We start from the raw sequence: 13501 nt of genomic DNA on the forward strand, positions 1-13501 counted from the left end.
CCAAGTAATGTGGTTGGCGTTTTCAGTCACTCTTTCATTTCTAAAGCCACAGTGAGCGCAAGAGAATTTTAGTTTTCGTTCTCGTTTTGTGCGTGATGCAAGCAGTTTCAACCTGTGTTCTGGCTTCACTGAGAAGCCATTGACGAGACCACAGTAGGGGAGTGACCTGGACACACATGCTGCTGCATGTAGTACTGCTCTGAGTGGAGCCAAGTGGGCTTCTGGTAGACTGAGGAGAAGAGAATACTCATAGTCCAATCAGAAGAGCACTGGTGCCAGGATGACAGCTTTTAAGACTGGTTCTGCTGTGAAATGTCTGATGTCCTCAAAGACGTTTTAGTTGGATCCGGGATTACTTTTTGCTCGTGATACAGGTTACACAATCATGTTTGTCACATATTGTGACACACACAGCAGTCTTGAAAGCAATGACAGTCAGATCAGGACACACAACATAATTAGGAATGGTGCTTTTATGGACAGCATATTTCATACAAATAACCATCAGTCAGCTAGTACACGGTGTCCTACTGTCCCAAGGGTAACAATCACTCAGCTTTTATAAAGTCATCATCATAAACATTTATAAAGCGCGCTACTCACCCGTGCGGGTCTCAAGGAGCTAGGGGGATGGGGTTACTGCTGCTCGAAGAGCCAGGTCTTGAGTTGCCTCCGGAATGCGGAGAGGTCCTGGGTGGTCCTGAGGTTGGTGGGGAGGGAGTTCCATGTCTTGGCCGCCAGGTAGGAGAAGGACCTCCCACCTGCCGTGGTGCGGCGGATGCGAGGGACGGCGGCGAGAGCGAGGTTGGCGGAGCGAAGTTGATGGGTGGGTGTGTAGAAACTGAGGCAGCGGTTGAGGTATTCGGGTCCCTTGTTGTGGAGGGCTTTGTGTGCGTGGGTGAGGAGTCGGAAGGTGATCCTTTTGTTGACGGGAAGCCAGTGCAGGTGTCTCAGGTGGGCGGAGATGTGGCTGTTGCGGGGTATGTTGAGGATGAGGCGGGCGGAGGCATTTTGAATTCATTGCAGACGTTTTTGGAGTTTAGCGGTGGTTCCTGCGTATAGGGTGTTGCCGTAGTCCAGACGGCTCGTGACGAGGGCGTGGGTCACGGTCTTTCTGGTGTCGGCGGGGATCCAACGGAAGATCTTTCGGAGCATGCGGAGGGTGAGGAAGCAGGAGGATGATACGGCGTTGACTTGTTTGGTCATGGTGAGAAGTGGGTCCAGGATGAAACCGAGGTTGCGTGTGTGGTCTGAGGGGGTTGGTGCGGTGCCAAGGGCTGTGGGCCACCAGGAGTCGTCCCAGGCGGTCGGGGTGTTTCCGAGGATGAGGACTTCCGTTTTGTCTGAGTTCAGTTTCAGACGGCTGAGTTTCATCCAATCTGCGACGTCTTTCATTCCATCTTGCAGGTTGGTCTTGGCGCTGGTGGGGTCCTTGGTGAGGGAGAGTATCAGCTGAGTGTCGTCGGCGTAGGAGGTGATGATGATGCTGTGTTTGCGTACGATGTCGGCTAGGGGGCTCATGTAGACTTTGAAGAGAGTCGGGCTGGGCGAGGAGCCTTGTGGGACGCCGCAGATGATCTCGGTGGGGTCTGAGCGGAAAGGTGGGAGGTAGACTCTTTGGGAGCGGTTGGAGAGGAAGGAGGAGATCCAGTCCAGGGCCTGTCCTTGGATCCCGGTGGAGCGGAGGCGGGTTATTAGGGTGCGGTGGCAGACGGTGTCGAAGGCAGCCGAGAGGTCGAGGAGGATGAGGGCGACTGTTTCTCCGTTGTCCATCAGGGTTCTGATGTCGTCTGATAGAGCGTAACTACTCACCTGTCAGGATCTCAAGGCACTGGTGGTTGGTCTGTGCCTCAATCGAAGAGCCAGGTCTTGAGGTTCTTCCTGAAGATAGTGATTGATGGGCTCTGTCTGAGGTGCGTGGGCATGTTGTTCCAGCTCTTTGCTGCGAGGTAGGGAAAAGATCTTCCTCAGGCGGTGGTTTTCTGGATGCGTGGGATGATGGCCAATGCCTGCTGGGAGGAGCAGGTATGTACCCCTCCCCTTCCATCTGAGCCCTCTATATATGTCTGCCCTCTTTATAAGATCTTCCTCCAGCGGTGGTTTTCCGTAGGCGTGGAATGTTGGCCAGTTTCTGCTGGGAAGAGCGGGTATGTGCCCCCCCCAACTCCATCATAGCCCTCTATATATGCCTGCCATGCTCCACACACACTCCCATTTCTTGAGGCAGCCTATGCTTTGATAAACAACCTTTTCGTCTCTCTGGCACCAGTCTAAGAAACCAGGACATCTTGATCATAACAGCAGTTTGCCTCTGAAGTTTAAGCCTACTATCCTGCATAAAGTCCAGAGACTTGGCGTTCACTGCAATGCCTGGTTTTCAATCAATGTTGGGGATGGATTCCATCCACTAGTGGGCATGGTCTTCCTTGGAGAGATTAAAAGGAATTCTGTTTGAACAGGTTTGAGATGGTAGGGTTGCATCCATTTTTCAGTTTTTGTCTAGTATTGGATAGAAGGATGTCATCAGGCAATGAGATCTTCAAATAGAACTGGGTGTTAGCCACATACAGTTGGTAGAACAACCCAGAGGTGCTGAGAATCTCACCCAGTGGTTCTAGATAAATGGTGAAAAGGGTCGGAGAGAACATTGAGCCTTCTTGAAATCCTTTTGTAAACTGACTTTATTATAGAAAGAGTGCCCGATCTTTGCTACTAAGTTAGTCTTGTCAAATATGAGGTGAGCCTGTCAAAGACTACCCCCTCAATTCCATGTTTACACGTAATACATGTTGTGCAACAAACTAGGAATGAGAGTGTGCTCCTGTACTTGTCAGCACCAAAAACATATAGGCAGCCAGAGGAGGAAACATGGATATCTCTTATGTGAGGACACCACGATAATATGTTACTTATATTGGCATTGTTTCTTTAATAGAATCTGCTTACAATTTTACGGTAAAATTAGTGTTTTTGCAGCTGGGTAGGAATGATTTTGAATTGGTAATTGACAAATATGATTTTCAATCTTTGTCAAGAGCAGTCAATGTTTGGGTGAATGTGTTGGAGGCAAGAAGTAAATAGGGTGGGCAGGGTCAGACTTGGTCAGAAAATAGGAGCGAGCACCAAAATAAAAGTGGCACCCATTTGTGAACTAGCCTGTCAGTTTTGAACTTGTAAAGACAAGATGTATAGGTATTTTGCACGGTATGGGAGACTGAATGGATTTGTTTGTTGTATTATCAGGGAAATCAATGGTAAAAACAGGCCTACTCTGCCATAAAAAAAGGCATGCAAACTTAAATAAAGACAGCCCCTACAGAGACCTGTCAGACCAGCCCTTCTGGCACTGCTAAATTTCCTGACCCTGGGGATGAGTAACTGTGCTAGGAGTATTTGAGGGAGAGCAGTGTTGAGGGGCTAAGTGCGTGGATTATAATATTCCAGGAAATTCGTCCTTATTAGGGGTAACTGCTGTGCCCAGTTCAATAGATTTATACGTAGATATAAACTAGAACCTTCATTCACACTCCATCATTTTATTTATGTGCAAATTTCTTTAAAACTCTGTATTTAAATCTGTGTATTATTAACTGTTTGTTCATGTTTGTGCCAATCTCACTTTTTCAGAGTTTATTTTGATGACTTGGACAAGCAACACTGTCATAGCCTGATGACCATTAGAAACATTAAATTATTAATATGTATAATTTTTAAACTACAAACTACCAGCACTAAGTCCATGTTCCTGGTAGGCTCACGAGTAATTCAGTGTTATTTGTCTCTCTTACAGCATTTAGAAAACAACAAATTGGCCAAATTTCCTTAGGCGGATATCATATTGAGAGTCCTGATTGCTCTTATTTCAGTGGCATTTGAAGAAAAGTAGAACTCCATTTTCTGTTTATATTCACTTGAAGAATTTGTGCTCTTATTGATTTTGGGAATATGACCCGCCATGTCAGTTCTCTAGCTCAGCATCAATTGTCCAGGAAAGCATCTTCATGTCTGTTGACTTTCTTTGGTGCTGATTTTCCATCCCTTGCTCTTTCTCTGTGGTTTAGGGTTTCTAAGATGTTTTTCTTGTTGTATTGTGAAGATAAATTTGTGAGCGGCCGATGCCCGTTTGAGCTGAGGTTTGGTTTTAAATATTGGCAGAGTACATTTGCATATGTTAGGCAAAGTTATCTGCCTTCCACGGGTAGAAATTCTTTCATTAGGATAATGTGTGTAAAAGGAATGGTATCTAAGGACTTTGACGAGCCCTTCTATCTAATGTTACCATCATTGGGTAGGAAAGAAATGGCATGGCAACCATTTATTCGTTATGGCTTTTGATGGTAATGTTTACTTAGAACCAATGTTTTTCAATTGGCCACAAAGTTTATATGGAGTGAGCTAAAATGCAAGGTTTTTGATATTACACTGTTTTTTCTCTTTTCAGAAGTGTGTATTTTGTAAGCAACGGATGGCAACCTTCTTCAAGCCTTGTGTCCAGTGTTCCTATGGGCTCTGTACTACTTCCTTCCATGTTACCTGTGCCCATGCTGCTGGAATGTTCATAAAATATAGCGAGAAGCCTCCTGTGGTATACATGACATGTTTCAGACATAAAAACAATCAATATATGGTAAGGATTCTCTCCGCTTACTACTATTTTTGATTTCATCATCATTAGCTTTATTTCGGTAAATATAAATACCATAAAAGCACATCACATTTAAAAAAGGAACAACAAACTACATAATAAACAATTTTAGTCATAAAGAGTTAAAAGAAAAGAAAGAGGCAAATGTTTGAACATGAGCATTTCCCTACTGTAAAATCACACCTTATAATTTTACTTAAAAGGACATTATGGGTGTTAAGAGGTCAAAATACAAGCCTGGCAAAACATATCAGATAAAAAAGACAATTCTATTTAAAAATATAAAAATATCTAAAAACAAGACGAAATAAGAACAGCAGATGGGGAATAGACCAATTAAAATAGTAGGTGCATACAATAATAGATTCATCAATTGCTGCTCCCCACATTCATTATTAAATTTCCCTCTGCTTTTTTGAGCGTGTCTAATCTGATACGCCAGATTGAATCTAAATATTTTGCCAGACAACAAACCACTAAAACAGATGAGTCAGATTTAAGTATTCTCAGAGCTAGCAAGCAATTTTTAAAACCCATTATCCTGCATAGAGGAATGATCCAACGGGCTTTGTTTACAGTAAGCGGGGCATTGAAGGAGAATGAGTTACTGATTCTTCTCTGGCACAGCCCATCGGACACATCTTAGAGGAACAACTAAAATTAGACCATTTGTATGTAAGGGAACGCAAAGGAAGGGAGCCCACCCTGAATCTGATGTATAATGCACGAGCAAATGGAGAAGATACTATATCCATATATTGGGCAAATTCATAGTGGCATTTAAAATGTAAAAAATGTCCTGTCATGGATGATGGCGAAACAGCAGACAGTTGTGAAAGTTGAACGTGGAGCCAAAATGCATCCTTTAATATCTGGGTTGCATTCTTTGGAATGGATGATGGATCCTTCCAATAGGACCCCAAGCCAAGTAGCGAGAGGGTCCGTTCTACATATGCACACCACTTGATTTTGGAGCTGGTGTTATTGGCCATCAAGTTAACTAGCGCGCATCTATAGTGGACGAAAGAATCTGATGACCATAAGCGAATCCAATACAACAGGGGCTTAAGTGCAACGATCTGGCTGATGGAAGGAAGATTTAGGTCCATTCGTATTGGAAGCAGTGGGGTGCTGGAAGGAACTCTTAGCAGTGACCTTAAGAAAGAGTTTTCCACTTTTGTCAAGTCATCTAAGCAGCAATGGCCCCACAATTCAGCTCCGTAAATTGCTCCCCCTCTTGCTTGTAATTTATAGATTTCTACAGCGGGCGTCATGGCAAAGCTGGGGGATCTAGCTGCGAATCTTACAATGCCACTCGCTCGCTGTTGCAATCGTAGGGTTGCCTTCTGGATGTGGCACTGCCACTTCTGCGAGTCTTCTAATTTCAGGCCTAAGTAATCAAAGTTGCTGACTCTTTCCAATACGGCACCCTCTAAATAAATAGGTCGTCGCATTCTGCCTTTCCTATCGCCAAACACCATGCACTTGGTTTTTGATCGGTTAATTTCAAGGCCATAATCATTGCAAAAGTCCATAAATCTTGAGAGCAGAGTTGAGAGGCCTGTGGCTGTTTGAGATGCCAGCAGGGTGTCGTCGGCAAATAGGAGGCAGGGAATCTTCTGCCCTCCTAATTTAGGAGAGTCGTTGGAGCACTCCATGAGATAAGGGATGCTTGCATTTATGAAAAGTAGGAATAAGGTAGGGGCAAGCACACAACCTTGTCTTACACCTCGAACAGTAAGGAATTTTTCTGTTAATTCACCTTGAGGGCCCCATCTGATTCTTCCATAGTTGCCAGTGTAGAGATCTCTTATAATGTTTAAGATAGGGCACGGGACACCTGTTTTAGACAAAACTTCCCACAGTTTGTGGCGGGGAACTAGATCAAAGGCCGATTTTAGATCTACAAATGCTACATGAAGGTGGCCTGAGTCAACATCAACGACTTTCCATTTGATAGAAGTAAAACGGAATACCTGATCTATTGTGCTAATTTTTCCTCTTAAGCCCGCTTGAAGGTGATTTAAGATTTGGTTTTCAACTAACCACTTGTTCAGCCTGCTCAACAACTGATAACAGAAAGATTTTTGGGGGTTGTCGAGGAGGCTGATAGGTCTATAATTACCCGGAATGTTCCTCTCTCCTTTCTTGTGGATGGGCACTATAATTGCCTCTTTCCATGAGTCAGGATAAATTCTGGTAATCAAGATGGCGTTAGAAAGCCTGTTGATATATGGGCCCCAGGTGCTCTGGTCCACTTTGAACATATCAGAGGGGATCCCATCCAGCCCGGGGGCTTTCGCCGCTTTCTACTATTTTTGATTTACTTTGTGTAAGTTTTTGAAATATTATTACAGAATTGCTCATGGGTGCTGTGTGCGAACGCTCTTGACCTAGCCTGGTATAAGCAACCTCACCTCCATGCATGTACATCTTCAATACCACATAACACATGAAAGGAAATAGGAATTCATGTTGTTTCTTGCCCTGAACCTGAGATATAAAATGCATGCAGTAATTTGTTTCACAATCTGTCCTCATATTTCTTCCATACTAACACACCACAGTACATATTGTATGTAAAGTCTGGGATGGAATCAGTGCCCTGTTCTAGCTCTCTACAGCTTACCCGACTGCTCCTGCATCAGATAGCATTTGAGTTGAGATTCTGACAAAGGAATACTGTCTAACTTTAAAATTTCTATAGGCATACAATGATACTACTGTCACATGTTCAACTGTTTTGATGTAGCTTGCAGAATGGGTTTCAAAGTAATAGTCCTGGTCCCTTGATATACTGCTGTAAAAAATAGTTGTCCAGAGATTTTCATTTTTGTTTTGTGTTTTATATCATTAAAAAACTAATTTAGCTTGGGTAGACATTGCTATTCTGGGCCCATTTTATTTTTTTGGACAGCATTTTAAAAAATGTTGGATGTGTTGCAGTGATGATGTAATATTTCAGGAACCATGAGACCTATATACTTAATTTTGATGTCAAAACATAGGTTTTGGGTGTCAAGTAGTCTTATAGAGATAGAAAATTCCTCCTCAGAGCAACCCTTCTGACACTTTCCCAAATGGCGACTCTATAATGATGTGTTTTAACCATCATATTGGTAATTTATTTTAATATTGTTTTTGTTTCAGGATTTTCTGTTGATTCAAATTCGTAAAATGAGTGAAGCAGGTGGTGGCAGAGGATCTTTGTATCCTGACAGATTGTTGCTAACTGCAAAATCTGAGGACTCCTTTAACTAAGAAAAATGTGTCATATGCCGAACTAATCCGAAAGAAAAGCTAACATCAACTACGGCTGGACATAAGAGAGGCTGAGATGCTGCAGAATTACGTTCACAAATGATTGCAACTGCTAGGTGAAGGGGCTCAAATATTTTATCATCGTATGAAGAAGTGCTACGAGTCGTATACAATGGAAAAAATCCTGGAAAAAAGTGTCAAACAGTAGCAGAAACCAGTGAATCACAACAAGAATCTGAGTCTTCTGAGAAAGCGATGACAGTCACGCCCATCCATTTAGAAGATTGATTGCTATCCTGATTTGCATATGACTGGGCTCAGTCTGGGGTGGCACGTTGAGCAAAAGGAAAGTGGATTAAACCAAGATCTGTAACTGGGAGTGAGTGTTTGAAAAGTGTCAGCAGTCTGTCCATCATCCGTTTTTGTTGCTAAAGTCGCCCTAAGAAGCCAAGGTGTTCCCAGACGTTGGTCTCTTGCTCACTGTGCCACTGAATTCAAGCTAGCCTGGCTGATGAGGGGTTAAACCCTGAAACCGGTCCCAGGATGCCTGTTTCCAGTCTAGGGAGGACCTGGCCTGGCAGTTCGGCCTGGACTGTTCCCATGGGGAGCAGTGACAAGGCTGTTTTGCAAATGTCTGCGATCAAACTGGGGTGGCATAGTGAGCAAAAGAACAATGGATTGAACCCAGATCTGTGACTGGGGGTGAGTGTTTGAAATGTTTCAGCACTCTGTCCATCATCCTTTTGTATTGCTAATGTCACTGTAAGTAGCCAGGGTATGCCCAGATGTAGGTCCCTTGCTCACTGTGCCACTGGATTCAAGCTAGCCTGGCTGATGAGGGGTGATACTCTGAAACTGGTCCCAGGAAGCTTGTTTCCGGTCCAGGGAGTACCTGGCCTGGCAGTTCGGGCTGGACTGTTCCTATGGGAAGCAGGGTCAAGGCTGATTTGCATATGATTGGGTTCACACTGGTGTGGCATTGTGAGCAAAAGAACAATGGTTTAAACCCAGATCTGTGACTGGGGGTGGTTGTTTGAATAGTTTCAGCACTCCATACTTCACCCTGTTGTGTTGCTAATGTTACCCCTTGTCCACCTCCAACCACTGATCAGAAAACAGAGGATCTTCAATTTGTCATATGTGGTTTATCCAGAACAAGGGTCAAAGGGATTGATTAAAGAACAAAGTACAGAGTATGTGAGTCTCAAAGGACAGACATGTTTTATCTGCAGCTCGTTTCTTCCAATATGAATTTTTTAACTGAGAAGCTGATCTAAACTGCTAGGTGAATGTATTTGCAGATATTTATGCCCACCCAAACTGCATGCATGCATACATTGAAAAATATGAATGCACAATGAGCTCCCAGCAGCAACGTAACCGCCAGCCTTCAGTTAAGTTTGCAGTCTTTGAAAATGCAAATTAAGTTTTAAAGCCCCTCTTGAGTGCTGGCTGCAGGTTCACACTCAGTGAAATTATTAAAATAATGGTCAACATTGATGAAACTGTATTGAACAATAATAATAAAATTGAGATTTTTCTGGTGAGAATGTACAATGACAGAATTCGTTTTTGTCAGTCTAACAAAAAGAATGAGCCACTTATGGTGTTCTCATCTGATTTGACTCCTGAAGTTCTTGCTGCCATAATAAGATTACAGGATGCAGTAAGATCAGCAGGAACCATTTTTAAAAAACCTCCTGAAATATTTACATTTTGGACTTGATGACTAATTTTGTGATACCCCCAACCTCCGCAAATCATGGGAGTCAACAAGAATGCCTGATGTTGTCTTAACATTTTTTACATCATTGTTTGATATCTGTAAAGCAAAACTGTTGCAAACTAAAGTTCTTCAGTTTGGAACAGAAGCCAACAACACAGATGATGGCTCCGAAGACAAATGAAGAAGTGGAAAACGATCCCATGAACTTGACACGCTTATGCTGTACAAATGTACTGTCTTTTTCAAATCATGTTTTATTAATTACATCACGGCAAAGAGAAAACTACACTACACATGATTGCCCACGCAATCTATAACAATTGCAAAAGTAGAGAGCTAATCACCTCAATGAATATGATTAGTGTATCAACAAGTTATAATGACATAGTACTGAACAGGAACTTGTTAGCAGCTCATGCTGGAAAATCTTGTGAATCCAACAGTACGCAACTTCCAAGTCACTTTACCAGGAGTGGATTTACAATTGCTGCTCTTGATCATTTTGATTTTGAAGACAGCTCTTCTTTATCTGGAACATCCAGCACACGTGATACTGCCATGGTGTTTTTTCATGACTCTACCAATGAAGTAGCTGCTGGAAAGCAAGATGTGTCAGCTGTAGGCATAAACAAACAAAGCTGCAAACTTATAACCCAACTGCCTTGCGAACGTGTACAAAATCACTGCAAGCCATTATCATGTCCCAGTCTAACAGAAAGTTTCAAAGTGGTTGAGGACATGGATCTTTTTGTACCTGATACTGCTATCCGCAAAGCTGATTTAACTGAATTTATCATATTGCTTATTCGATGCAGACTAAAGGATGAAGAAAAGCCAGTTACTCTATTGGCTGGAATTCATGCTCTGATCTCCCAGCACACTGTCCCACTAAAGGTTGGGTTTTTACCAGTAATGCCATCTCCAGTCACAAACTACGCAACAGTATACACAGCTCTAAGAAATCCCCAAAATGTGTGTGCTCAACTTGAAGACCAGCATATCCCACCAGTTTTCTGTGATGAAGATGTTTTCTGTATTGTAGCTGAGCTTTTTATGAGCGAGCCAGTAACATTTGTTGACCGTTATCCAATTGTGGGCATTTTCCCCATGACAAAAAGGTTGTGTTGCGGTGTGCAAGAAAGTTATCTCAGTGGATGTGGCATAGACGATGCACTTATTGAGACTGAAATCTTTGGAAACAGTCCAGTCAGTATTGAGAGGAACTCATTATGTTTGTTCATTACAAGGTATGCTTATCATATATGAGGCTATAGAATCATTGTGTTGAAATGCTTTCTGGAACAAGAATGACAAATTAGGTTTTGCATATCTTATCTCAGAAGTGAAAAAGGCAAAGGGTGCTCTTCATTCAAAAGACACACTGCAAAGCCAGTCAGTTTTCAGAACACTCAGTTCAAAATTCAGAAAACCCGAAAACCAAATTTGTAAAGTTTGTCAAAGAATGTGAAGAAAAATCAGAACTTTGCGAGTGCTAGGGAAATATTTTACATATGCATAGATCTAGTGAAAAAAGTGGTGTATGCAGATGGGGAAGGTGATTTGGAGATGCACATAAAGACCGTGGAGTTACTGATTGCTTTGCTTCGCGAATTCAATTGCATAAACTGAGATATGGTCCTGCTATTTGGAGTGAAGAAGCTGGAGGTGGATAAAGCACACCTCTACAGAAAATTCATCCAAAGACATTTTGTGGTGAAAGACTGAGAGGGAAGCTTCAGTGCTGTGGCTTCGGATATGAATCTGGAACAGACGATACAGAGCTCACAGAAAAGCACCAAGGCAATTGTTCATCAGACATGTAAAAGTGAGTATGTTGCTCAATGGCAGCTAGTTTACCATGAAGCCCTTTCTATTTGCAATGTTTTCAGAGAGATGACAAATTCATAATTAATGGACCATTGTGAAATTGCTCCTCTTCACGAACTTGTGGAAGAGAAGGGGGAATATTTTAATAAACATACTGACAGCCTTCTTCATTTTATGCAGAAGAAAGGAAACCCCTTTGAAATGAATGAGCCTGTGCAACTACACAACTTTGTGACCAAACAATGGGGGTGATTCTGCTTGACCGCCGGGGCCGGGGTCGGCGGGGGCACCGCCAACAGGCTGGCGGTGCTCCGCAGGGCATTCTGACCGCGGCGGTATGGCCGCGGTCAGAACAGGAAAACCAGCGGTGTCCCGCCGGTTTTCCGCTGCCCTGCTGAATCCTCCATGGCGGCGCAGCTTGCTGCGCCGCAATGGGGATTCCGACCCCCTCACCGCCATCCTGTTCCTGGCGGTTTCGACCGCCAGGAACAGGATGGCGGTGAGGGGTGTCGTGGGGCCCCTGGGGGCCCCTGCAGTGCCCATGCCAATGGCATGGGCACTGCAGGGGCCCCCGTAAGAGGGCCCCACTTTGAATTTCAGTGTCTGCTTAGCAGACACTGAAATTCGCGATGGGTGCTACTGCACCCGTCGCACCCTTCCCACTCCGCCGGCTCCATTCGGAGCCGGCTTCCTCATGGGAAGGGGTTTCCCGCTGGGCTGGCGGGCGGCCTTCTGGCGGTCGCCCACCAGCCCAGCGGGAAACACAGAATAACCGCGGCGGTCTTCTGACCGCGTAGCGGTATTCTGTTGGGGGAACTTTGGCGGGCGGCCTCCGCCGCCCGTCAAAGTTGGAATGACCCCCAATATGTGAGTAACAGTATAAAGACAGATCTACTAGATGTCCTGGAGCATGGATCGAAACTATATGCAGAACTGAAGCAGGAGATATTTGTATTGAAAGAGAAAAAGCTGTTTGACATAATCACTAAAGCTAAACTTTCACGCTTTAGTTGCTATAGTAAGAGTTTTGTCCAACCAGCCACTACAAAACAGGTTACAAAAAAACAACTTTTGCAAGCACATAGACGGATGGATGTAGCAAAAGAAAGAGGTGAATTTATCAAGGACATTTTGTTGCATGATCTTCTTTGAACAAATGCATTATTTAATGGAGGTGCTGCAGCCAAACCAGTGAACTACAAACTCATAGAAGAGCTTGAAATAATTAAGTTTCACCTGAAGAATTTCAATTCGAAAAGGTGTCCTCATTGAAAACTGCTGTTGTTGTGGACTATACGTCACAATTGCGAATCGTCAAGAGTTCATCCATCCAAAACTTCGGAGAGGTCGTTCAAACTGTTCTACAGATTTCAAAGTCAGTGTGCACCTTACAAGAACAGCACATTTTCTTTGACAGTTACCTTGAACATTCTGTCAAAGAATGTGAGAGAATCAGATGAATGTCTATAAATGGAATAATTGACCCTGCCTGCATCAAAAAATCGACATCTTTACCTGTGCAACTTAATAGATTCTGCTCATCAGCTTCAAACAAGATGAACTTAAAGATGTTAACATGCTAAAACATTGCTGATGGCTCAGTGAACACTGAATTTCCAATTATTCAAAGTGGAATGATTGTCAATGAGGAGTTGATGCCTGCAGAGAGATATTCAAAAGGAACAGGCCACGTTGTTCAAGAATTTACCAACAAATTGAAGGAAGCGGACGTTCATGTTGTGCCACATGTTGAGTGGGATGTTTGAAATGGTTCCAATCGAGTCATTGTACTGTCAAATGACACAGGTGTTATTATTGTACTACTTAGATTTGTTGCAATGTTCATAAGTCAAGGATTGTCAGAGGTAAGGATACGTAATGCAACATGCAAGAAAAGACACTTAATCCCGCTTCATATTCTGTACAAGAATTTTGACCCAGAGATGCCAGGAGTTATTATCAAGGCACATATTCTTACAGGTAATGACACTACAAATAAAATTGGAACCAAGCTTGGAGCTTTAACTGCTGAACCTGTGAGT

General features: G+C 43.3%; 1 protein-coding gene across 2 annotated transcripts in view; it reads left to right on the forward strand.

Annotated features, from left to right (window-relative positions):
* The window catches only part of KDM4C (lysine demethylase 4C), a 1395856-nt gene that overhangs the window by 1182843 nt on the left and 199512 nt on the right, over positions 1 to 13501 (forward strand). Inside the window, exons 18-19 of one of the 2 annotated variants that reach the window (XM_069230129.1) lie at positions 4442 to 4627; positions 7796 to 9456. In XM_069230129.1, coding sequence (XP_069086230.1) covers positions 4442 to 4627; positions 7796 to 7906 — 297 coding nt within the window. In that variant the 3' untranslated portion in view covers positions 7907 to 9456. Of the gene's footprint in view, positions 1 to 4441; positions 4628 to 7795; positions 9457 to 13501 lie in introns of those variants that run through there. The other variant, XM_069230128.1, reaches the window with a different exon arrangement.

This window comes from Pleurodeles waltl, chromosome 1_1 (genome assembly GCF_031143425.1).
Source record: "Pleurodeles waltl isolate 20211129_DDA chromosome 1_1, aPleWal1.hap1.20221129, whole genome shotgun sequence".
Taxonomy (NCBI): domain Eukaryota; kingdom Metazoa; phylum Chordata; class Amphibia; order Caudata; family Salamandridae; genus Pleurodeles; species Pleurodeles waltl.